The sequence below is a fragment of the Notolepis coatsorum genome (genome assembly GCF_963971535.1).
Source record: "Notolepis coatsorum genome assembly, contig: SCAFFOLD_295, whole genome shotgun sequence".
Lineage (NCBI taxonomy): Eukaryota > Metazoa > Chordata > Actinopteri > Aulopiformes > Paralepididae > Notolepis > Notolepis coatsorum.
In genome coordinates, this window is record NW_028173821.1 from 117,694 (window position 1) to 145,193 (window position 27,500).

Here is a 27,500-nt window from a genome sequence, read left to right on the forward strand (position 1 = left end):
CGCGCACACGCCGGGAGCGCGCGTGCACGTGGCGCCATTAGGTGCGTGCAACCCCAGTTGATTTCAGGAACGCACACCTGGGTACAACTTAGGGTAAGGTGCAATGAGGTATGACTGAGGTATGACTTGTAGTGCAAATCTTGTAGCACGACTCCAGTCGGGCAATTCAGCTTTTCAACACTAGGGGCTCCTGCTGAGTGTGAGTGGCCCGCGTGAGATGGTGACCGCTACGTTAGATGGAGGGTTGAGTGTGTGGTGGTCATGTTAGTCAGTGATGGCTACATTAGATGGAGGGTTGAGTGTGTGGTGGTCATGTTAGACAGTGATGGCTACATTAGATGGAGGGTTGAGTGTGTGGTGGTCATGTTAGACAGTGATGGCTTCATTAGATGGAGGGTTGAGTGTGTGGTGGTCATGTTAGACAGTGATGGCTACATTAGATGGAGGGTTGAGTGTGTGGTGGTCACGTTAGACAGTGATGGCTACATTAGATGGAGGGTTGAGTGTGTGGTGGTCATGTTAGACAGTGATGGCTTCATTAGATGGAGGGTTGAGTGTGTGGTGGTCATGTTAGACAGTGATGGCTACGTTAGATGGAGGGTTGAGTGTGTGGTGGTCATGTTAGACAGTGATGGCTACATTAGATGGAGGGTTGAGTGTGTGGTGGTCATGTTAGACAGTGACGGCTACATTAGATGGAGGGTTGAGTGTGTGGTGGTCATGTTAGACAGTGACCGCTACGTTAGATGGAGGGTTGAGTGTGTGGTGGTCATGTTAGACAGTGATGGCTACATTAGATGGAGGGTTGAGTGTGTGGTGGTCATGTTAGACAGTGATGGCTACATTAGATGGAGGGTTGAGTGTGTGGTGGTCATGTTAGACAGTGATGGCTACATTAGATGGAGGGTTGAGTGTGTGGTGGTCACGTTAGACAGTGATGGCTACATTAGATGGAGGGTTGAGTGTGTGGTGGTCATGTTAGACAGTGATGGCTACATTAGATGGATGGTTGAGTGTGTGGTGGTCATGTTAGACAGTGATGGCTTCATTAGATGGAGGGTTGAGTGTGTGGTGGTCATGTTAGACAGTGATGGCTACATTAGATGGAGGATTGAGTGTGTGGTGGTCATGTTAGACAGTGGTGGCTTCATTAGATGGAGGGTTGAGTGTGTGGTGGTCATGTTAGACAGTGATGGCTACATTAGATGGAGGGTTGAGTGTGTGGTGGTCATGTTAGACAGTGACGGCTACGTTAGATGGAGGGTTGAGTGTGTGGTGGTCATGTTAGACAGTGATGGCTACATTAGATGGAGGGTTGAGTGTGTGGTGGTCATGTTAGACAGTGATGGCTACATTAGATGGAGGGTTGAGTGTGTGGTGGTCACGTTAGACAGTGATGGCTACATTAGATGGAGGGTTGAGTGTGTGGTGGTCATGTTAGACAGTGATGGCTACATTAGATGGAGGGTTGAGTGTGTGGTGGTCACGTTAGACAGTGATGGCTACATTAGCTGGAGGGTTGAGTGTGTGGTGGTCATGTTAGACAGTGATGGCTTCATTAGATGGAGGGTTGAGTGTGTGGTGGTCATGTTAGACAGTGATGGCTACATTAGATGGAGGGTTGAGTGTGTGGTGGTCATGTTTGCTACGTTAGATGGAGGGTTGATGTGTGGTGGTCATGTTAGACAGTGATGCAGGGCTCTACAGTGCGACCAAATTGCTCGCATATGCCCCTAAAAATATTTGTATGCGAACCGTAAAAATCAATTACGCGCACGCTGTGCGAATACAGATTATAGCCTCTCTCGTCTTTTTTTTCCTCCGCTGCGAGATCGTTAAAAAACTACAAGTCCCACATTGCACTCAAGCCAACGGTCCAATCACAGTAGAGTGAAGTGACTGGTTTCATGGGAAATAAAGCAAATGACCAAGATTCGGAAGCTCTCGTTTTGCTTGTTTACTTCCTGAAACTCCGCGATCAGGGCTCTCGTTTTCCGAGACACCAACTTATTATAGTCTCTCTCTTACCAATAGCAATAGATTTTAGAACACCTAGATTTATCGATAGCAATAGTAATATAACGTTAATGCAACAAAACGAATGCCTTGCTTTGTTAATCATAACGTTGATGCAGTAGCGTATGTCGGTGTGTTGGCTGTAACGGACATGACAATAACATAACGTGTACACATTAAAATTGCGATAATCTATTCTAACATTTTCAAATCGATGCAGTTGAATTTCCCCCTTAGGATCGATGCATTGTTACACCCCTACACCAAAGTCACTGGCCCACTGTGTATCTGTGTGTATAATAACTTGGCTAGCGTTATCAACAGCAGAGGTGGGCAATGGGTCCAGCTGCAGCGCCGGAGTGCAAGCGATGTGATGTAATTGGCAGACTCGACTGTCAATCAATGGTCTACCTGACACGCAAACTCAAACAATGTTTCTGTACTGGAGGTGTGATTGATTGATTGATTGATTGATTGATTGATTGATTGAAAACTTTATTAACAGATTGCAGAATGGGTACAATACAGTACAGCTCAATACACACAATTGTTAAGGGGATGCAGACCAGAGAAAGACTTTCGTCTTGTTTACATCAGGGTCCCCCATTTTCAATTAATCAGGAAAGTGTACAGTATTTCAATAGGCAACCCTGAAAGGATTATTTTTCTAGAAGAGCAACACAGCCAAAACATAAACATTGTATGCATAAAAGGGGCTAAAGTTAAGTGACTGAACCTTTTGTAGCAGTAGTTTGATTTGATAGTTTATTTGATAGGGACAGCACATGTTAATGAACATCAAGTGCAAAATACAAAATGTAAACATGCAGGGTTGTAGCAAGAGCTAATTTACACACATGCACGCACAGTACAAATATACATTTATTTAAAAAAAAATAAAAAATAAACTCTGTTACTTGAAATATTTTCACTGTGCTCCTAAATATTTTTGGGTGCTCCTAAATTTCTTTGTGTGCTCCTAAATTTTTTCATTTAGGAGCACCTGTGCCCCTAGTGAAAAAGGTTAGCGTAGAGCCCTGTGATGGCTACATTAGATGGAGGGTTGAGTGTGTGGTGGTCATGTTAGACAGTGATGGCTACGTTAGATGGAGGGTTGAGTGTGTGGTGGTCATGTTAGACAGTGATGGCTACGTTAGATGGAGGGTTGAGTGTGTCTGGCCACGTTAGACAGTGATGGCTTCATTAGATGGGTTGAGTGTGTCTGGCCACGTTAGACAGGGCGACGGCCACGTTAGAGATGGGTTGAGTGCGTCTGGCCACGTTAGACAGGGCGACGGTGGCTACGTTAGAGATGGGTTGAGTGTGTCTGGCCACGTTAGACAGTGATGGCTTCATTAGATGGGTTGAGTGTGTCTGGCCACGTTAGACAGGGCGACGGCCACGTTAGAGATGGGTTGAGTGTGTCTGGCCACGTTAGACAGGGCGACGGTGGCTACGTTAGAGATGGGTTGAGTGTGTCTGGCCACGTTAGACAGTGATGGCTACTGTTGTGAAGGGCCAGATTAAACCGAATATATATATTTATTTATATATATATATTTAATTGTATTTGTATATTCTCTAATATTCCCTGATATCCCTTGTATATTCCTTGTACAATATGCATTGAATATCCATTGTAGCCTACTGAACATCCCATAATAGTCTCCATTCTACTATTGGTCGAGACCTTGGTGCCAGGCTGCCATACCCCTCAGACCCAGTTCAAACGTACCGCTCCACATGTACGAACAAGTCCTAGTTCCGCGTAGGAATCTGGCTACCGCACCACTAATGGGACTATTTGTTCATAGTGCGTATATATACTGCGCTACTAAAGTAGGACTTCCTTTTCAGTCCAGTTTCTTACCCTCCAATAGAGTCACAGACGTAAAGCCTCCCCGCGACGCCACGTGTGGGAGTAAGGCCAAGTTCGCCTACCATCGGTATTGAGACATCGTGTATATTAATATTTGAATAGTCATATTAGGCACTATATCGTCGAGTTGGACGTAGTCTATTAAGCTAATAATAGTCTGTTAATATATAGTGCTTCGTGCGGTGAGACTACTACCGTAGTCAGTACCCCATCGTTTCGGGCAGAGAACTGGCTGCTTACCCAGGGTGGTTGACCCCATGTGAAGCTGCACCCGAGGAGCCCCAGAGCCGACGAGCGAGTGGACCTGTATACCGGATTATTCTACCGACGACAGCCCGCCTTCCCAGGCACGGATTATGCTTTGTATACTTTGATTATTCCATGGATAAAGACCCCCGACACTGCTGTGTGTTGGAACCCCCCCCCCTGGAGAGGACGCAAGGTGAGGAGACGCTCTGCAAGACGAGGTCGCTTCACGTCTCTCCCCCGTGGACCGGAGAGAGCCGGCCCACAAAGAGTCCACCTGCTTTCATCTGTGGTCCAAGGATCGCCGGCGCATTGAACGGCACTACAGTGGGTTCACCTGGGATACCCTTGGCCGGACGAGGCAGCCGGATTCTACCCCCCCCCCCCCCTCCTACTCCTGTCGGCTTACAAGCGACCGGATTAACCCCCCCTTAGTGTATCTAGTATATAATCATTAAAGTATCATTGCTGTTATTCCTTAACTATTCCAGGTCGTATATTTACCACCTGCGCCATCAGAGATTGGACATTCTCTATTGATATACCGACGAATACTCCTTGCCATAAAAGTGCATACTATTTCAATTCATAAATGTAATTAAGTGATTACGTGCTTGCTCTACACACCATTGCTGTGTAGTAATAAACGCATACTTCGACTTCGTACATTTGTGTTGGATCCGTTTCATCTACGTGAGAGTGTTTATGATAATATATTTATGCCGTGTACTGGGTGGCCGAATATTAAGTACAAAGGTAGTGGTAGTAAGTATCATATCTAGTAATACAGTCAGGGAATTGTACCCCTCAGTTACAGCTACATTAGATGGGTTGAGTGTGTCTGGCCACGTTAGAGAGGGTGACGGCTACGTTGGAGATGGCTAGGGTCATCACGGCTACAAAGCTCTGGCTGAAAGCGATTTACAAAGCTCCATCACTGGGACCGGTGGAGGAAGGAATTCATACTCTGACAACCAGAGCAGCCGGTCGATCGTTGGGCCGCGGCCGGGGGCTCGTCTGGCAACGACCGGTGACCGGCTGAGCAGTCTCGGTAGGGCTGGGCAATTAATCGAAATAAAAATCGCGATCTCTCGATTCATAGACCTATGCAATCTCATTTCAAAATGATGACGATTTATTTTATTAAAAATTATTATATTTCTTTAACTTTTTTTAAATGATGACGATTCTGACTTGATTTATTTTGTATGTTACAAGAGACTTTTAAGTTTAAGTCGAGCACTTTCATATACGTTAAGTTTAAGTCAAGCACTTTGATACATGTTATGTTGTCTGTTTAAGAAAGAGTGCAATAAATGATTTTATTGAAAAAATAAGAATCGTGTGAGAGAATCGTGATCTCAATTCTTAGAGAGAAAAATCGTGATTCACATTTGAGCAAGAATCGCCCAGCCTCGGTATAACCAACTCTGTTGCCGGTCGAATTTAAAGGTACTGTAAGTGTTTTTTTTTTTTTTTTGTTAAAATAAGTATTAATTAGCTCTGCATTCCAACAGCCATCACTGATATAGAGTCTAGTGGTCAGTAACATGGGTCTCTCCGCTCCGCAGTAAACGGTACATACATTTTCTGGTATCCCTTCCCACTTTATCAGGAGAGAACCCTAGATGTTTTTACTTATCTCAAGAAATATCGCCAAGCCAAATGTGCTTACTACAACTGGCAGATTGTTTTTACTTGTTTCAATGACACATTTGCTTAAAACGAGCTTACATTTTTTGTCGAACAATTTTTACAATGTGGAGTTCTCTCTCCTGATTGCATAAAGTGGGAACGGGATACCAGAACATGTATTTCCTGTTTACTGCAGAGCAGGAGGGACTGAGAGACCCATGTTACTGACCAGACACTCTGTATCAGTGATGGCTGTTTACTGCAGAGTGGAGGGACTGAGAGACCCATGTTACTGACCAGACACTCTGTATCAGTGATGACTGTTTACTGCAGAGTGGAGGGACTGAGAGACCCATGTTACTGACCAGACACTCTATATCAGTGATGGCTGTTTACTGCAGAGTGGAGGGACTGGGAGACCCATGTTACTGACCAGACACTCTATATCAGTGATGGCTGTTTACTGCAGAGCAGGAGGGACTGAGAGACCCATGTTACTGACCAGACACTATATCAGTGATGGCTGTTTACTGCAGAGTGGAGGGACTGAGAGACCCATGTTACTGACCAGACACTATATCAGTGATGGCTGTTTACTGCAGAGTGGAGGGACTGGGAGACCCATGTTACTGACCAGACACTCTATATCAGTGATGGCTGTTTACTGCAGAGCAGGAGGGACTGAGAGACCCATGTTACTGACCAGACACTCTGTATCAGTGATGACTGTTTACTGCAGAGTGGAGGGACTGAGAGACCCATGTTACTGACCAGACACTATATATCAGTGATGGCTGTTTACTGCAGAGTGGAGGGACTGAGAGACCCATGTTACTGACCAGACACTCTATATCAGTGATGTCTGTTTACTGCAGAGTGGAGGGACTGAGAGACCCATGTTACTGACCAGACACTCTATATCAGTGATGGCTGTTTACTGCAGAGTGGAGGGACTGAGAGACCCATGTTACTGACCAGACACTATATATCAGTGATGGCTGTTTACTGCAGAGTGGAGGGACTGAGAGACCCATGTTACTGACCAGACACTCTATATCAGTGATGGCTGTTTACTGCAGAGTGGAGGGACTGAGAGACCCATGTTACTGACCAGACACTCTATATCAGTGATGGCTGTTTACTGCAGAGTGGAGGGACTGGGAGACCCATGTTACTGACCAGACACTCTATATCAGTGATGGCTGTTTACTGCAGAGTGGAGGGACTGAGAGACCCATGTTACTGACCAGACACTCTATATCAGTGATGTCTGTTTACTGCAGAGTGGAGGGACTGGGAGACCCATGTTACTGACCAGACACTATATATCAGTGATGACTGTTTACTGCAGAGTGGAGGGACTGGGAGACCCATGTTACTGACCAGACACTATATATCAGTGATGACTGTTTACTGCAGAGCAGGAGGGACTGAGAGACCCATGTTACTGACCAGACACTCTATATCAGTGATGGCTGTTTACTGCAGAGTGGAGGGACTGAGAGACCCATGTTACTGACCAGACACTATATATCAGTGATGACTGTTTACTGCAGAGTGGAGGGACTGAGAGACCCATGTTACTGACCAGACACTCTATATCAGTGATGACTGTCGGAATGTAGAGCTATTATTTTAACATGTTGACCACTTACTTTAACAAAGAAAGAAATACTAGTCTTACAGCACCTTTAACGTTACGTTGTCAGCGTGGAAGACTGAGAGCTCTCATACCAGCGATAGGCAGCTATGAGCAGAATCAGTTGACGGTTTAGTGACGAGTAGGGCTGCAACGATTAGTCGATCGTCGATTATGAAAAATCGTCGACGAGATATTGTTGCGTCGATTAGTCATTAAAAAAAAATATATATATATATATATATATATATATATTTTTTTTTTTTTTTTTTTTTTTTTGCACTACCTATCTTTGTGAAAGTGGCTTCTCAGCTCTGGTCCAGCTGAAGACTTCTTAGCTTAACATAACAGACCGACAGTAAGTTTGGGGGAACTAATGGGATAACTGGGGATGTTGTTTGGTCCTGACAAGAGTCTCAAAGCAACTCTGAGGTCGTGCTCAATGTCCAATCTGTTCCTCTGCTCTGTCTTCAGCTGGACCAGAGCTGAGAAGCCACTTTCACAAAGATAGGTAGTTAAATTTTTTTTTCTTTTTATAAATATAGTTTTTCAATTAGTCGACTAATCGAAAAAATAATCGACAGATTAGTCGACTACCAAAATAGTCATTTGTTGCAGCCCTAGTCACGAGTCAGCCTCTCTCCCCCTCCAGTCTCTCCAGTCCTGCTAACAACTAGGCATGTGCCGGTATGACATGTTGATGGTATGATGATGACCGTGGGCAAAAATACCACGGTTTCACGGTATTCGGTAAAAAAAATTAAATCCATTGAACATGTCATTTTATTACAGTGCACAATCAGCTTTTCTGTAAGTGTTATTTATGAATGTGTGAAGACTGTCTGTATTACACACAGAGGGAACTGTCTGATGAACTGTCTCATGATTATGAATATGTGTAGGCTACATGTCAAAAGGGCAATACGTTTTGTTAATGTAATCTACTTGCTCAGATGTATGTTATATATAGCCTAGTACTATTCTTACTGGATTAAACATACATTTTAAACAATTCCATCTTTTGTGGCGGATCAACATAAGTCACCCACGGAACTATGTGTCGGGGATAAGAGTTCCGCACGGAGCGTATTGTTTGTTACTTTCCTGTCGGCAAACAAGTTCCTGTTAGCTAGCAAGTGACCAGGGTGTTGTTGACATTGAGTTGATGTTTAATAAATGATTAGCGTTGTCGTTCGACACCCCGCCTCAGACTCCTATCCTTCGGCACCACACTTTCATGATTATGGAACGTAGGCCAATCTCGCTAACGTTAGTCGAGCGAAATCAATTGGCAACATACCACCTGGACCTCCTCCACCACCTCACGCACAAATGCCACCATGCGCGGGCGTAAGCATGAGAACAGCGCGCGCGGCCGTCCACACCGAGTCCGACTTCAGAGCGGGCGAAAGCGCACGGAGGAGGAGGAAGAAGGCACGTTTACATTGGAACAGCTGTCAATGCCTAGTAGTCTATATGCGAAGTCAGTCCCCGTTTGAAGATTTTTTAAAGATTACAGTTCCAGTGTTCAATTGTCTATTTTGCATCCAGTTATTATATAATTAATTAGAATGTTAGAATTAATTTTAGAATGCTGATCAGTGTGACTGTACTCCTGAAAAAGTATAGTATGGTTTTTAGGGATGTCCGATATTATCGGCCAATATTGGCATTAAAATGTAATATCGGAAAATATCGGTATCGGTTTAACCTTTATTTACCCAGGCAAGTAAGAACACATTCTTTTATTTATTTATTGTCAAAAGTATGCATAATGTTGTTAATTCCACAACAAGAGATATGTAATGTTAATTACCTGAAATTATTCAGTTTTTTGGGGGGGGGGGGGGGGGGGGGGTTGGAACCCCGCAGGTATCGGTTGATATCGTTATCGGAAATTAAGAGTTGGACAATAACGGTACATCGGTATCGGTAAAAAAAGCAATATCGAACATCCTATATGGTTTATTTGTATTGGAAAGAACATACAGCACATTAGCTGGTTGGACAACATCTATATGTGTGGTAATAATAACTAATAATGCAGATATGGAGTGTATTCACGTCGGGTGGCGCCCGCCTCTGTCTGTCTGCCCCTCCCCCTCTGTCTGTCTGCCCCTCCCCCTGTCTGTCTGCCCCTCCCCCTCTGACTGTCTGCCCCTCCCCCTGTCGTGGCCCACGCCTCTGACTGTCTGCCCCTCCCCTCTGTCTGTCTGCCCTCCCCCTCTGGTCGTGTGGCGCCCGCCTCTGTCTGTCTGCCCCTCCCCCTCTGGTCGTGTGGCGCCCGCCTCTGTCTGTCTGCCCCTCCCCCTCTGTCTGTCTGCCCCCCCCTCTGGTCGTGTGGCGCCCGCCTCTGTCTGTCTGCCCCTCCCCCTCTGTCTGTCTGCCCCTCCCCTCTGGTCGTGTGGCCCACGCCTCTGACTGTCTGCCCCTCCCCCTCTGTCTGTCTGCCCCTCCCCTCTGTCTGTCTGCCCTCCCCCTCTGTCTGTCTGCCCCTCCCCCTCTGACTGTCTGCCCCTCCCTCTGACTGTCTGCCCCTCCCCTCTGGTGTTGGCCCACCCCTCTGACTGTCTGCCCCTCCCCCTCTGTCTGTCTGCCCCTCCCCCTCTGTCTGTCTGCCCCTCCCCTCTGTCTGTCTGCCCCTCCCCCTCTGACTGTCTGCCCCTCCCCTCTGGTCGTGTGGCCCACCCCTCTGACTGTCTGCCCCTCCCCCTCTGACTGTCTGCCCCTCCCCCTCTGACTGTCTGCCCTCCCCCTCTGACTGTCTGCCCTCCCCCTCTGGTGCTGTGGCCCACCCCTCTGACTGTCTGCCCCTCCCCCTCTGACTGTCTGCCCCTCCCCCTCTGACTGTCTGCCCTCCCCTCTGACTGTCTGCCCCTCCCCCTCTGGTCGTGTGGCCCACGCCTCTGACTGTCTGCCCTCCCCCTCTGGTCGTGTGGCCCACGCCTCTGACTGTCTGCCCCCCCCTCTGGTCGTGTGGCCCACGCCTCTGACTGTCTGCCCTCCCCTCTGGTCGTGTGGCCCACGCCTCTGACTGTCTGCCCCTCCCCCTCTGGTCGTGTGGCCCACCCTCTGACTGTCTGCCCCTCCCCCTCTGTCGTGTGGCGCCCGCCTCTGACTGTCTGCCCCTCCCCCTCTGGTCGTGTGGCGCCCGCCTCTGACTCCAACCAAATCATTTTATTCGCTTCCCTGGTGGGAACGCGACGCCAACCCTTTCACTGCCACACGACAGCCGGTTGACCCGTTCACTGTGACAATACAGAAGGTTAGCCCTTTACTACCACGCATTGCGGAGCTAATGATGCTAATGATGGAGCATCGCCGTCGGTTGTGTGATAGTAAAGGGCTAACCTTCTGTCGTGTGGCAGTGAAAGGGTTAACATGGGAGCAAAGTGGAACTCTGATCGCCCTCACGCCCGCGGCCCGCGCCCGGTGGGATTCGTGCGTCACTCTCCTCCTCCACCACCTCATTCTCCTCCTCCTCCTCCTCCTCCCTTGTTATCGTCATCTCTCTGCCCCCCCCCCCCCCCTCCCCCCGCTAGATCCACTTGTATCTTTCACAGCATGTTGTCGTTCTTCTCGTAATGGGCCTATATTTTGTTGTTTTCATGTTAGGGGGGAGATGGGAGGTGAGCCTGTTATGCTGTTTGCCTGTGCGCTCACACTGAGAGGAGGGAGGGAGGGAGGGGAGAGAGGGAGGGAGGGAGGGAGGAGGGAGAGAGGGAGGGAGGGAGAGAGGGAGGGAGACGGAGAGACAGAGGCAGAAGGAGTACTTATTGATTTTGGCCACACATCTCTCTCCTGAAAAATCCCCTGATTGCTTTTGTTCTGCCTCCTGTCTGTCTGTCTCTGATTCTGTCTGCGTCTGTCTGTCTGTCTGTCTCTCTCTCTCTCTCTCTCTCTCTCTCTCTCTCTCTCTCTCTCTCTCTCTCTCTCTCTGCCCCCTTCCTGTCTCTCTCTCTCTCTCTCTCTCTGCCCCCTTCCTGTCTCTCTCTCTCTGCCCCCTTCCTGTCTCTGCTCTCTCTCCTCTCAATTCAATTCAATTCAATTTAATTCAATTCAAATGGCTTTATTGGCATGACGCAACTTGTACATGTTGCCAAAGCAAATGATTAATAACATAATCTCTCTCTCTCAATTTTCCATTCAAATTCAATTCTCTCTCTCTCTCTCTCCTCTCTCTCTCTCTCTCTCTCTCTCTCTCTCTCTCTCTCTCTCTCTCTCTCTCTCTCTCTCTCTGTTGGGTTGTCTGTCTCTCTATGTCTGTCTCTCAGGCCCTGTTTAGACGGAAACGCTAGCAGGTGAATCGCAAAAATATTTTTTTCGATGTGCCTTTTGTTCATACGGCAACAGCGTTGGTTGTCTGTCTCTCTATGTCTGTCTCTCAGGCCCTGTTTAGACGGAAACGCTAGCAGGTGAATCGGCAAAAATATTTTTTTCGGATGTGCCTTTTGTTCATACCGGCAACAGCGTTTTTACGGGGAGAATCCGCAAAAAAGTGAGACCACCTTCCTGGTGGAATTCCTAGAAACGATAAACCTTTGCGCTATCATCTAAACCAGGGGTAGGCAACCCTAGGCACGCGTGCCTGCATAGGCACGCGGGGGCATTTGCATAGGCACAGGGGGCAGCACTAAAAAAAAATAAAAAAAATAAAAAATATTATTTAATTTTTTTTTTTTTTTTTTTTGCTTTGAAATATTATAGTGAACTATTTTGCACTGTTGTCGCATTTATCTTGTTGAAATCATCCCACAGGTTCTTTTTACTTCCACATATTTAATTGAGACCCTTTATTTGTTTATTATTTCAATTTAGCTGGAAATACATTGCTACATCATTCAGTAACATTTGCAGAGCCTTATAACAAAAACATTATTACGGTCACCATTGTGACCAGTGGGATTAATCAACAAATTGTATTATTTATTTTTCTATTTCATTGAACATTGCACATGTTAAAAGCCATTTTTTTACTCAAAATGTGAGTATTACCAAGTCAACTTGTGTTCTTAAAACAATGACAATAAACATAGTTTTATTAGGTTGAAATAATGTAGTTGTGTACTTATTTTTCTGTTAACTTATTATGGATTGAAAACTGAAAACCTTAATGCACAGTAACTGAACTCAATATTTTTAAGTTCTGGTAACTAATAATTTTTTTTTACAGTGTAGTCTTGCGATCAATCAAAACTTATTTACACAATATACCTCACAATTCACCCTCCATTCACATCATGGTGTTCTCCTGGTGTTCTCCATTAGGCCTGTAGGTGGAGCTATGACAGCACACGTACAGTACACACACACCGATGGTGTGTGATGTGTCCAAAAATGAATGGGCAAATGTGAGTGAAATGGTCGCACTGTATGCAGCTGTTTGTCTGCATTGCATTCCCCCCCCCCCCCCCCCCAACTCAGATTTAGGGTTGATACAACCATCATAATAATATTGTTAATAATAACAATAACAATAATGATGTAATAATGTAAAAATTATCATTAAAAAGACCTGATTATGAGAAGAAAAAAATTACGATGCATGGAATATTGTTGAGGCACACTAGTTACAACTATATTTCAAACAGGCACTCCATGTCAAAAAGGTTGCTGACCCCTGATCTAAACAGTCAAACCGCATAAAACTATGACGAAAGGGTTGTCAAGGCTCTCGTCGCGCGTACTGCTTACGTCACAGGCATCACAGGCATGCGCCAGACGCCAGTAGCCTAGAAGCGTAAACTAAGTCTGATTCTATCCATGGCGATCAAGTTCAAGTTCAAGTTCAAGTTCAAGTTCTTTAATAGTTGTCATACAGAAGTACAGAATACTTTCATACAAAATGCTTCTTACTGTTACGCTCCAGAGACTGTGCTAGACAAGATAGTATCAAATAACATAATATAGCATGTAATTTAGAAGAAGAAAAATGAGGTCACAGTGTTCGGTATAGACATATGTACAATGTTCTGAGTTACCATATAATATACAATACTATACAATATACAATACTATCACCTGAAGGCTACATTGGCAGTACTTTTAAATACACAAGAATCTGTCCCGCGGCTATCACAACTATTAGTGACTGGAGCCACTGTCTGTGAGTGACTCTGCTTTGGTCCAATCACATTCCCCCACCCACAGTCTGCGAATCAGAGGCAGAGTAGGGCGGGTCTTCACAGCACGTCTGGTTGTCTCAACGACCTGAGGCGATCTGATTGGCCACTGACGTTTCTGGTCATGGGACATCTGCGCCAATCGTGTGACAGCGGGGCTCCGTCGTCTCGAGTCTTTACAGCCTCGTCTGCACGCAGAATTCCATCCCAAAACACTAGTCTAAACGCAACATTAAAAGTGAGACGCAAGACGACTTTTGCGGTTTCTGTTAGGACTCTCTCCGTCTAAACATGGCCTCAGTCTTTCTGTGTCTGTTTGTCTTTCTCTTGCTCATCACTCTTTTCTTTAGACTCTGTTCATCCTAGCTTTCTCTATAGCTCTCTCTCTCTCTCTCTTTGTCTGTCTCTCTATCTCTCTTCCTCTCTCTATCTCTCTTTCGCTCTCTCTCAATTCAATTCAAGTAGCTTCATTGTCATGGATGTTTAGAGGCAATATTGTCAAAGCGTTGCACAATACAAACAATTCAATAAATAAATAAAATAAAAATACAAAAGTTTCTCTCTCCCTCTCGCTCTCTTTTCTTCTTCTTCATAATTGTTCTCGATTCTCTCTCCCCCCGTCTCCATCTCTCACAGTCCCTCTCCCTTCTGTCTCTTTCTCTTCCCTCCATCTCTGCCCCACCCCCTCCTCTCTGGTTACCCCCCCCCCCCCCCCCTGATGTGAGGAGAGCTGATTGGACAGGAGTAGCTCAGCAGCAGCTTCTAATTCGAATAGAGTGACTCAGACACCTGGCTGATCCATAAGGAGCAATCACCCTCCAATCAACTCGATCAACCTAACGACCAGCCTTTACAGCCACCCCCCTGTTCCCCCTCTCTTATGGCAACACTCCTCATGGGGAAAGATTGGCTATCGACAGGGGGTTCTGGGTTAAGTGCAGAACATGATTTGAAGGTAGAACCCACACACAGGTGTAATTTAGATGTATTTTTATTAGGCTGTGGTCACATTGGACGCTCAAACGCGAGGCGTGGCGGTTTGTACACAGATTATAAAGTGCACAGGGAGCAACAAGCGATACCATTGATTACTGTTGCTACCTCAGCTAACGTTACATAAGTTACATACATTACCACTGATTACTGTTGCTACCTCAGCTAACGTTACATAAGTTACATACATTACTACTGATTACTGTTGCTACCTCAGCTAACGTTACATAAGTTACATACATTACCACTGATTACTGTTGCTACCTCAGCTAACGTTACATAAGTTACATACATTACCACTGATTACTGTTGCTACCTCAGCTAACGTTACATAAGTTACACACATTACCACTGATTACTGTTGCTACCTCAGCTAACGTTACATAAGTTACATACATTACCACTGATTACTGTTGCTACCTCAGCTAACGTTACATAAGTTACATACATTACCACTGATTACTGTTGCTACCTCAGCTAACGTTACATAAGTTACATACATTACCACTGATTACTGTTGCTACCTCAGATAACGTTACATAAGTTACATACATTACTACTGATTACTGTTGCTACCTCAGCTAACGTTACATAAGTTACACACATTACCACTGATTACTGTTGCTACCTCAGCTAACGTTACATAAGTTACATACATTACTACTGATTACTGTTGCTACCTCAGCTAACGTTACATAAGTTACATACATTACTACTGATTACTGTTGCTACCTTCAGCTAACGTTACATAAGTTACATACATTACTACTGATTACTGTTGCTACCTCAGCTAACGTTACATAAGTTACATACATTACCACTGATTACTGTTGCTACCTCAGCTAACGTTACATAAGTTACATACATTACCACTGATTACTGTTGCTATCTCAGCTAACGTTACATAAGTTACATACATTACCACTGATTACTGTTGCTACCTCAGCTAACGTTACATAAGTTACATACATTACTACTGATTACTGTTGCTACCTCAGCTAACGTTACATAAGTTACATACATTACCACTGATTACTGTTGCTACCTCAGCTAACGTTACATAAGTTACATACATTACTACTGATTACTGTTGCTACCTCAGCTAACGTTACATAAGTTACATACATTACCACTGATTACTGTTGCTACCTCAGCTAACGTTACATAAGTTACATACATTACTACTGATTACTGTTGCTACCTCAGCTAATGTTACATAAGTTACATACATTACCATTGATTACTGTTGCTACCTCAGCTAACGTTACATAAGTTACATACATTACCATTGATTACTGTTGCTACCTCAGCTAACGTTACATAAGTTACATACATTACCACTGACTACTGTTGCTACCTCAGCTAATGTTACATAAGTTACATACATTACCATTGATTACTGTTGCTACCTCAGCTAACGTTACATAAGTTACATACATTACCACTGATTACTGTTGCTACCTCAGCTAATGTTACATAAGTTACATACATTACTACTGATTACTGTTGCTACCTCAGCTAACGTTACATAAGTTACATATATTACCACTGATTACTGTTGCTACCTCAGCTAACGTTACATAAGTTACATACATTACTACTGATTACTGTTGCTACCTCAGCTAACGTTACATAAGTTACATACATTACTACTGATTACTGTTGCTACCTCAGCTAACGTTACATAAGTTACATACATTACCACTGATTACTGTTGCTACCTCAGCTAACGTTACATAAGTTACATACATTACCACTGATTACTGTTGCTACCTCAGCTAATGTTGCATAAGTTACATACATTACTACTGATTACTGTTGCTACCTCAGCTAACGTTACATAAGTTACATACATTACTACTGATTACTGTTGCTACCTCAGCTAACGTTACATAAGTTACATACATTACTGTTGATTACTGTTGCTACCTCAGCTAACGTTACATTAGAGATTTATTTGTCACATACATACACAAGACATGCAGTGAAATTAAGGTGGCCATGCCCGCCTTGATTGTGCAAAAATACAAATAATAAAATAGAATAATAAAATAGATGGATAATAAAATAGACATGAAAAAAAGTAATACGAATATAATACAATGCTAAGCTTAAAAATAAAGGTAATGAGTACTATATACAATAATGTTCAAATATACAGTTATGTTTTTAAAGTGACTTTTTTGTAGTGTTTGTGTGTGGGGGTGTGTGAGAGAGTTCAAGTGAGGATGTGTGTGTGTGTTCATGTGTGTGGAGAGATCAGTGTTCATTGTCCTGATGGCCTGAGGGAAGAAGCTGAGCCTTAGTCTCTCAGTTCTTGTTGCACGTATACGGAGGTGCTTGCCTGACCGCAGCAGCATGAACGGGCTGTTGTTGGGGTGGTGAGGGTCCTTTATTATTCTACAGGCTCTGGATTTGCACCTCTTGTTATATAAGACCTGCAGGGGTGGTAGTGCAATACCCGTAGTACGCTCTGCTGAGCGCACCACTCTCTGGAGTGCCTTCTTGTCCTGTGCCGTGCTGTTTCCATACCAGGCAGTGATGTTTCCAGTCAGGATGCTCTCCACAGCTCCGGAACAACACTTTACCTCAGACCCACCCTTCTACACCGTTACAACTACACCTGGACATATTATATATGTATATGTGTGTGTGAGCCCTGACCTCTGACCCGTGCCCTCTGACCCGTGCCCCCTGACCTCTGACCCGTGCCCCCCCCCCTGACCTCTGACCCGCGCCCCCCCCTGCAGGAGAGCTGGAGGACGAGATGGAGAACCCAGAGATGATGGACCTCCCAGAGAAACAGAAACACCAGCTGAGACACAGAGAGCTGTTCCTGTCCCGTCAGCTGGAGTCTCTACCAGCCACACACATCAGGTACACACACACACACACACACACACACACACACACACACACACATCAGGTACACACACACACACACACACACACACACACACACACACACACACACACACACACACATCAGGTACACACACACACATCAGGTACACACACACACACATCAGGTACACACACACATACACACACACACACACACACACACACACATCAGGTACACACACACACGCACACACACGCACGCATGCACACACACACACACACACACACACACACACACACATCAGGTGCTGCACCACACACACACAGACACACATCAGGTGCTGCACACACACACACACACACATCAGGTACACACACACACACATCAGGTACACACACACACACACACACACATCAGGTGCTGCACACACACACACACACATCAGGTGCTGCACAGACACACACACACACACACAGACACAGACACACAGACACACACACACACACACACAACACCTGTGTTTACCTCGTGTTGCTAGGCAACCAGGATGCCGCCAGGGGGACACACTGACCCTGTCGCTCGTGACGACTGTGTCTCAGAAAGACTTATTAGCAGATTCAGAGTCGGTCAATTTTGAATGAAAAAATAAGCCAAGCCACAGAACGGGTCATAGATGTGAAGCGTTCTGATTCTGATTATTTTATTGTCACCGTTTTTACAATTTACAACGTATATTCTATCTATACAAACTATAACGATAAACTAAACTATAACCCAGATAAGCTATAAATAAACTGACTGGAGAGAGTGAGAGAGTGAGTGAGTGAGTGAGTGAGTGAGTGAGTGAGTGGGTGAGTGAGTGAGTGGGTGACACTGCCAATTATAGAGGTGCTTCACATCTTAAAAAAACAACTACAACAACAACAACAACAACAACATCGTTGATGAAAGGATTCCTTTCATACTGTAGACCTTCCAGCCCCAGTCACAATCACTTCCTGAAAGTAGGCTAATCCACACAAACACTCTAAAACACGCACACGCACACGCACACGCACACACACACACACACACGAACACACACACACACACACACACACACACACACACACACGAACACGCACACGCACACACACACACACACGAACACACACACACGCACGCACACACACACGCACACACACACACACACACGCACACACGCGCACGCGCACGCACACACACACACACACACACACACACACGTACCAGTGAAGTGTAACAGTCAACACATGTTGTGTAGTCCGACTCTTGACACTTATTTGACACGATGTGCTGGAAAAAGCAAAGCGGTCTTAAAAGGGAACATCGCCGATGACGGCAAAGCGTTCCTCCTGTGTCCCCCGTTCCTCGCCTTCCTTTTCAACACCAGCTTCTCTTCATGCCCCCCCCAGGACCAGCCAGGCCTGAGTGAACCGGGCCGGGTCGCCGGGGGACAGACAGCCTCTTTTGTTAGTTCTGGCTCTCGACTCTCTTCTTTCACAGCGTTTTTCAAGGCGGATCTCGTGTCGGACTCGTCGCCGGGCGTGTTGTTGACGTTGGCCCGGTGTTCTCCGACCCGTACGCGCTAGAACAGGAGTGACTATAATGCCTCTTTTCCACTGCATAGTACCTACTCGACTCGACCCTACTCTACTCGCTTTAGGTACCTGGTACTTCGTTCGTTTTCCACTGCAGGTACTAATTACTCCGTGTGTCTCCGTGTGGGGAGGCGGGGCCGCTGGCGTAGGGCTGGGCGATATAACGATAACGATAAATATCGCGATATATTTTAATAATCGATATCGAATACATATACATAATGTCTATACTGAACACTGTGACCTCATTTTCTACTTCTAAATTCCATGCTATACTATGTTATTTGATACTATCTTGTCTAGCACAGTCTCTGGAGCGTAACAGTAAGAAGCATTTTGTATGAAAGTATTCTGTACTTCTGTATGACAACTATTAAAGAACTTGAACTTGAACTTGAACTTGAATATCGAAATTAAAAAAAAATCGAAAAATCGTTTTTTTTTGTATCTTTTTTTTTTTTTTTTTTTTTTTGTGACCTGCAACAGGGCAGTTTTAAAACCAGAGACAGTGGACAGACTTGTCTTTCTTGCCTGCAACTTAAAGTAATTTAAAATACAGTTTGAAACCGTCTGTACACAGTAGGCTATGTGTGCTAGCAGAGCTAGACTCCAGTCATGAGTCACGGTGCACATGTGCGGTGGTTTGTCCGCCAAAAAAGCGCCAAAATATCGAAAATAAACTAGCAGAGCCAGAACTGTTCAACTCCCCTGGAGCCACAGCCAGCAGAGAAGCCGGTTTACTTTAGCTTTTAAACCAGCTGCAGCCTGAGAACTGGAGTGTGAGGGGATGTAACACTAAAGATGGCGGCAACGACAAAGAATTGCTGCAAAATAAACATAGATCTGTTGTTAAAAAAAAAAAAAAAAACATTAATACTTATAACAATTCGATAATTACAGTATCGATATCGAGAAATATGATAACATTATCATATCGTTATCGCGATATGATTTTTTTCCATATCGCCCAGCCCGGCTGGCGTACAGCGTGAGAGCTCCGTGAGCATAGCTATGTCCGTGAGGGCTTGGAGCAAGCCAGAGTAAACACAGTTTCAATCAATCAATCAATAACAACATTAACCAGACTCTCGGTGTGTCTATTCTGCTAACGTTAACGTTACCTCTCGTGTCTATTCTGCTAACGTTAACGTTACCTATCGTGTCTATTCTGCTAACGTTAACGTTACCTCTCGTGTCTATTCTACTAACATTAACGTTACCTCTCGTGTCTATCTGCTAACGTTAGCATTAGGTAATAACCGGTTTAAAATGGATGATTACCTCACGTTGTGTCTATTCTACTAGCATTAACGTTACTAGTACAAACAATCAATAGCGAGTTATATTGATCACGCTATGTACCCTAGCCATGGTAAAACGCAATCACATTAGCACGTAAGCTAACAACAAGCTTAACAAATCAGCGATCTTTTTGTGAGACTAAACTCTCCGCTCTGTGGTAAATTGTGTTGATGTTGGTTTTGTTTCATCAATAAATGAGGCAGAATACACAGTGAATGGATCCTTTTTTGTTTATTGCACTTGTTCCTGCTGCAAACAAATAAGAAATCCTACGCAAGGCTAAATAAAGATGGCGTGTTGTGTTTTGTGCAGGACGCTCCAACGTGTGACGCTTCTCTCTTCTGACCAATCAGTGGTCTGCAGTGTTTCACGTCACTTTTCTGGTACCAGTTCTACCAGCTTGGAACCTCGACAAAGCCGGTACTAAAAAAGTACCCAAAAAGTACCAGGTACCAGGTATTTTGGTAATGGAAAACCGAAAATGCAGAGTAGAGTAGAGTAGGTACCATGCAGTGGAAAGGGGGCATAACTGTTTTCGGTGTGTTTTCTGGCATTCGCACGAGGCTCATTACCTGTCCACACGTCACATGACCTCAGCGGGGGGGGGGGGGGGGGGGGCCCAGGTTTAGTTCCTGCCAGCTATTGTATTAACCAAACACCACGACTGGACATAGACCTGCCCCCCCCCCCCCCCCCCCCCCCCCAGATGGAGCGGCTATGAAAAGGTCTATTAACCCTTTCACTGCGGCAATACAGACGGTTAACCGTGGTAGTGAAATGGTTAACCTTCTGTAGTGTGGTAGTGAAAGGGTTAACCTTCTGTAGTGTGGTAGTGAAAGGGTTAACCTTCTGTAGTGTGGTAGTGAAAGGGTTAACCTTCTGTAGTGTGGTAGTGAAAGGTTAACCTTCTGTAGTGTGGTCGTGAAAGGTTAACCTTCTGTAGTGTGGTAGTGAAAGGGTTAACCTTCTGTAGTGTGGTAGTGAAAGGGTTAACCTTCTGTAGTGTGGTCGTGAAAGGGTTAACCTTCTGTAGTGTGGTAGTGAAAGGTTAACCTTCTGTAGTGTGGTAGTGAAAGGTTAACCTTCTGTAGTGTGGTAGTGAAAGGGTTAACCTTCTGTAGTGTGGTAGTGAAAGGGTTAACCTTCTGTAGTGTGGTAGTGAAAGGTTAACCTTCTGTAGTGTGGTAGTGAAAGGGTTAACCTTCTGTAGTGTGGTAGTGAAAGGGTTAACCTTCTGTAGTGTGGTAGTGAAAGGGTTAAGCAGACCTCACAAAGCAACTCTTAAAGTCACAGAGGCCAGGTTCACACTGTACTCATAATGTGACCGCGACCATCGATTGTCAGACCATCGATAATAATAATAATAACTTTATTTGTATAGCACTTTTCATACAGAAATTGCAGTTCGAAGTGCTTGTCTCCCATTTTCTCTTTCCAGATTGTCAAAGTACAGAATGTAAGCGTTCAAATGATGTGACGTACGTTGAAATCTGAGAATGTTTGAAGGAGATGTGCCCATTTTAATCTTGTAAAACAGCCTTTTTTTTCTCTCTAAGTGATAAACCCTTTCACTGCGTAGCATCGCCGTCGGTTGTGTGATAGTAAAGGGCCAACCTTCTGTATTGTCACAGTGAAAGGGTTAACCGGCTGTCGTGTGGCAGTGAAAGGGTTAAAGCTGCGAAAGCGGCTCTCAAAGAAAGGCCAACATGTAACACTTGTGCCGGTTTGGGCTGGGCGTGAACAATAGCCCCCCCTACCACCCGCCCAGCCACTCTGCTCACATGAATAGCATTAACATAAGTATGTCAGTAAGTGCTGTCATGACTGTGAAAATAGCTGTTATACCAGCTTAAAGTAGAAGAATAGAATAGAACATTTCTAGAGTCTTTATTGTCATTACACAGACGGCATTATACAGCTCAGACTCAAGAGTGCACTATTAAGAAACATCAATCAATACAAGAATGGTAACAATAGGGGCGCGGCCGGGTAGCGCAGTGGACTAAGCACTTGCCTACCACCGCAGAGACTCTGGGATGGAATCCAGCTGTCAGCGGTGCCTCCGGCTTGGTCAGTCGTCCCTACTAACACGATTGGCAGTGTTAGCGGGTGGGAAGCCGGTGGGGTGTGTGTCCTGGTCGTTGTAAACAGCGACTCCTACAGGTCGGTCGGGGCGCAGGCTCAGCGAGGAAGGGATCTGGGGGAGGTAGTGTGATCCTCCCACGCGTTACACCTCACCCAGTGAGAGCCCTCGCTGCCAGGTGAAAAGAAGCGGCTGGCTGACTCCACATGTATCGGAGGAGGCATGTGATAGTCTTCACCCTCCCCAGGCCGACAGTGGGGGGGGAAATGCGCGCAACGACCAGGAAGGGAATTGGCACAACGACTAAATTGGGATGGGAGAAAAATACGGGGAAAAAGTGAGGATAATGGATAAAAATAATTAAGAATGGATTGGTAACAATAGGTAGTAGTAGTAGTAGTAACATCACAATAAAAAATTAAATAAGATAAAATAATAGTAAATTATTTACAGAAAGTATCTTGCGTGTATATACGTGCATGATGAGGTGCAGTGCAGGGTGTGTGTGTGTGCAATAAGTAGTAGTACGATAAACTAAATAAGATGTCAATGGGGTAAGATCAAATAAAATAGTACATTTCTACAGAAAGTGTACGTGACTCGGATCTGATTATTTCATGACGGTGTGAGCAGCACAAATCGCACAGGGATTTTTTTTTTTTTTTTTTTCATAGCATTTTTACAGCTTTTCTTGGCCACGCAGGACCGACAGAGGAGAGGGCGAACGGGAGGAGAGGTGGGGAGGACATGCGACAAATAACGTCGGGTGCTGGGATCGAACCCGGGTCGGCCGCGTAGGTGCGCGAGGCACTATGGTTATGGTATGCGCCACAAGGGCGCCCCCGAATCTGATCTTTTCAATTCTGATTCTGGCCACTGGATACAGGTCTGATTTCTCTGCGACGCGACCTCAGCGTGCGACTTTCATGTGACCTCTACGGCACTCTAGGTTGACATTGGTCACCGTTGTTTTGACGTCCGTCTTTATTGTTCATTTGCGCAAAAGGAACGACTGTATCGGTCCCAATATAAGGTGACCCTAATTTTCACGACTCATTTTTGGAAAAATACTTTTTTAAACACCAATTTTTTTTTTATTATAAAGAAAATAGTTTTCTTTGAAAATAATTCAATAAATCATTCAATGTAGGCTGTTATTTCTATCATATTTAGGTACAATGTTATTTTATTAAACACATTGATTCAAACAATAGGCTGTGTATGTGGTGCCTGTTGCTGTGTGTGTGTGTTTTGTGTTTATCTGAAATGAAAAAATAATAATCTAACCCTAACTAACCTTACTGTCATCATGCACTTGTCCTAATAAACTAACCTACACTGTAGCACTCAACACTTTGATGAACATTGTTACTCAGCTGATAGAGTTGTATCCTTCCTGATGACTTGTCGTACAGAACTTGTAAGTCGCTTTGGATAAAAGCGTTTCAGCTAAATGACTAAATGTAAATGTGTGTGTGTGTGTGTGCGTGTGTGTGTGTGTGCGTGCGTGATGCAGATGCAGAGAGAAGGACCGTGGCTCGCTTGGGGAACTTGTTTTTGGCGCGATCTGTTGTTGTGAATGTATGACGTTTTAAAAGTCTAGACCCCCAAAATAAGACGTCGCCCCCTTTTCAGATGAAAAAAGAAAATAATCTGAAAAAAGCCCCGTCTTATTATTCGACACAATACGGTAAAAGCCACGGATAATAACCCTGTTTTCAATCGGTTAATGACAACAACACATAGCTGGCCGTCCAAATAAAGGATTCTCATCCATAATTGGCACGTGTGCTAGCCGTGTGTCATCGACACTTGTTTTGTATTTCTTTGGTATAATAATATACAGCGAGATATCCCTTTTTCTCCGCGCGTCACATCTTCACAGTGAACTCGGGAGTGAGTGCATCTCTGACGCCGTGTGTCCTTGTTTTCACAAACCGTTCCAAACGACACTTTTATTTGTCCCGAAACGAAACGAAACGAAAGCCGCCCCCAAGTCCAATAAACGTTGTTGTAAATGAACGCAGCCTGTTTTCATCCACCGTCCCGGGACCGTGTGCTCTGCTGCCGCGTCAGACGCCATGTTTATCACCCGGCCGCGCAGCGCTGGGACGCCTTACTCTCTCTGTCTGGCTCATGTTTGATTCATCACCTCTCTCTCTATTTCTCTCTCTTTCTCTCTCTTTCTCTCTCTCTCTCTTTTGCTCTCTGTCTCTCTCTTTTTCTCTCTTTCTTTCTCTTTCTCTCTCTCTGTCGCTGTATCTCTGTCTCTCTGTCTCTCTGTCTCTCTCTTTCTCTCTTTTTCTCTCTCTGTCTCGCTCTTTCTCTCTCTCTCTGTCTCTCTCTTTCTCTCTCTCTCTGTCTCTCTCTCTCTTTTGCTCTCTGTCTCGCTCGCTCGCTCGCTCTCTCTCTTGCTCTCTGTCTCGCTCTTTCTCTGTTTCTCGCTCTCGCTCTCTTTTGATCTGTCTCTCTCTCTCTCTCTTTCGCTCTCTGTCTCTCTCTCCTCTCTCTCTCTCTCTCTGTCTGTCTGTCTGTCTCTCTTTCGCTCTCGCTCTCTCTCTCGCTCTCTGTCTCGCTCTTTCTCAGTTTCTCGCTCTCTGTCTCTCGCTCTTTCGCTCTCTCACTCTCTTTTGATCTGTCTCTCTCTCTTTCGCTCTCTCTTTCGCTCTCTCTTTCACTCTCTCTCTTTCTCTCTCTCTCTCTCTCTCTCTCTCTCTCTCTCTCTCTCTCTCTCTATCTCTCTCTGTCTCTCTCTCTCTCTCTCTCTCTCTAAGCCTCTGAAACAGACAGTGATCGTCATAATATTCCATATCACAAACAAAGCAAAAATATAAGCTGACTCAATCTAAACATATCTACATAATACAAAAGCTGACTCAATCTAAATATACCTACATAATACAAGCTGACATATCTGAACATATCTAAAAATTAGGGGTGTAAGAATGCATCGATGCATCACAATGCATTGATCATCGATTTGAAAATGTACGAATCTATTATACATTTAAAATTTCTTTTTAAATGTATTCTTTTTTTATGTTTTTTTTTATTATTTACCTATAGTCCATTCATGCTGAGCGAATCAGTTCCCCCAGCCACATTTGTGTATACATTTTGGGGGGAGGGAATTAACTGTATCGAAAATGTATTGCATCGAATCGTGGTCAAATTAAGAGATTTCATGATGCCTTGAATCGTTGCCTGATCAATCATAATCGAATTGAATCGTTGTGGGGTCGAATCGCTACAACACCCCTACTAAAAACACAAGCTGACTCAATCTAAATATATCTACATATTCTGAACATACCTACAAATACAAGCTGACTCAATCTAAATATATCTACATATTCTGAACATACCTACAAATACAAGCTGACTCGATCTAAATATATCTACATATTCTGAACATACCTACAAATACAAGCTGACTCAATCTAAATATATCTACATATTCTGAACATACCTACAAATACAAGCTGACTCAATCTAAATATATCTACATATTCTGAACATACCTACAAATACAAGCTGACTCAATCTAAATATATCTACATATTCTGAACATACCTACAAATACAAGCTGACTCAATCTAAATATATCTACATATTCTGAACATACCTACAAATACAAGCTGACTCAATCTAAATATATCTACATATTCTGAACATACCTACAAATACAAGCTGACTCAATCTAAATATATCTACATATTCTGAACATACCTACAAATACAAGCTGACTCACTCTGAACCACCTCCACCTCTTCATGGTGTCTGCTGTGCATCAGGTCTCCTCTCAGACCGACTCACCTGTCTGCTGTGCATCAGGTCTCCTCTCAGACCGACTCACCTGTCTGCTGTGCATCAGGTCTCCTCTCAGACCGACTCACCTGTCTGCTGTGCATCAGGTCTCCTCTCAGACCGACTCACCTGTCTGCTGTGCATCAGGTCTCCTCTCAGACCGACTCACCTGTCTGCTGTGCATCAGGTCTCCTCTCAGACCGACTCACCTGTCTGCTGTGCATCAGGTCTCCTCTCAGACCGACTCACCTGTCTGCTGTGCATCAGGTCTCCTCTCAGACCGACTCACCTGTCTGCTGTGCATCAGGTCTCCTCTCAGACCGACTCACCTGTCTGCTGTGCATCAGGTCTCCTCTCAGACCGACTCACCTGTCTGCTGTGCATCAGGTCTCCTCTCAGACTGACTCACCTGGAGCGTTTGGTTTGTTTCAAGGTGGCAGCGTTCACCACCTGTATGCAGCTTCTTTCATTTCAACTCATTAAACATTTATTTTCATATATCTTTCCCTCCCTCCCTCCCTCACTTCCTTCCTCTCTCCCTCCCTCCCTTTCTCCCCCCCTTACACCCTCACTCACTTCCTTCCTCCCTCCCTCCCTCCCTTACACTCTCACTCACTTCCTCCCTTCCTTCCTTCCTCCCTCCCTCACTTCCTTCCTCTCTCCCTCCCTTCATTCCTCCATTTCTTCCTCCCTCCCTCCCTTCCTTACACCCTCACTCACTTCCTCCCTTTCCTTCCTCCCTTCCTCCCTCCCTTACACTCTCACTCACTTCCTTCCTTCCTCCCTCACTTCCTTCCTCTCTCCCTCCCTTCATTCCTCCATTTATTCCTCCCTCACTCACTTCCTTCCTCTCTCCCTCACTTCCTTCCTTCCTTCCTTCCTTCCTTCCTTCCTTCCTTCCTTCCTTCCTTCCTTCCTTCCTTCCTTCCTTCCTTCCTTCCTTCCTTCCTCACTTCCTTCCTTCCTTCCTTCCTTCCTTCCTTCCTTCCTTCCTTCCTTCCTTCCTTCCTTCCTTCCTTCCTTCCTTCCTTCCTTCCTCCCTCCCTTATGCCCTCACTCACTTCCTTCCTCCCTTCCTCCCTCACTTTCTTCCTCTCTCCCTCCCTTCCTTCCTCCATTTCTTCCTCCCTCCCTCCCTTCCTTACTCCCTCACTCACTTCCTCCCTCCCTCCCTCCCTCCCTCCCTCCCTCCCTCCCTCCCTCCCTTTCATCCTCCCTCCCTCCCTTTCATCCTCCCTCCCTTCCTTACTCCCTCACTCACTTCCTTCCTCTCTCCCTCCCTCCCTCCCTCCCTCCCTCCCTCCCTCCCTCCCT

At 45.0% G+C, this 27,500-nt stretch overlaps 1 protein-coding gene across 3 annotated transcripts in view; it reads left to right on the forward strand.

Annotated features, from left to right (window-relative positions):
- The window catches only part of mta1 (metastasis associated 1), a 248,579-nt gene that overhangs the window by 102,556 nt on the left and 118,523 nt on the right, over nt 1-27,500 (forward strand). For all 3 annotated transcript variants that reach the window (XM_084338705.1, XM_084338706.1, XM_084338707.1), the window contains exon 3: nt 17,281-17,407. In XM_084338705.1, coding sequence (XP_084194831.1) covers nt 17,298-17,407 — 110 coding nt within the window. In that variant the 5' untranslated portion in view covers nt 17,281-17,297. The remainder of the gene's footprint in view (nt 1-17,280; nt 17,408-27,500) is intronic.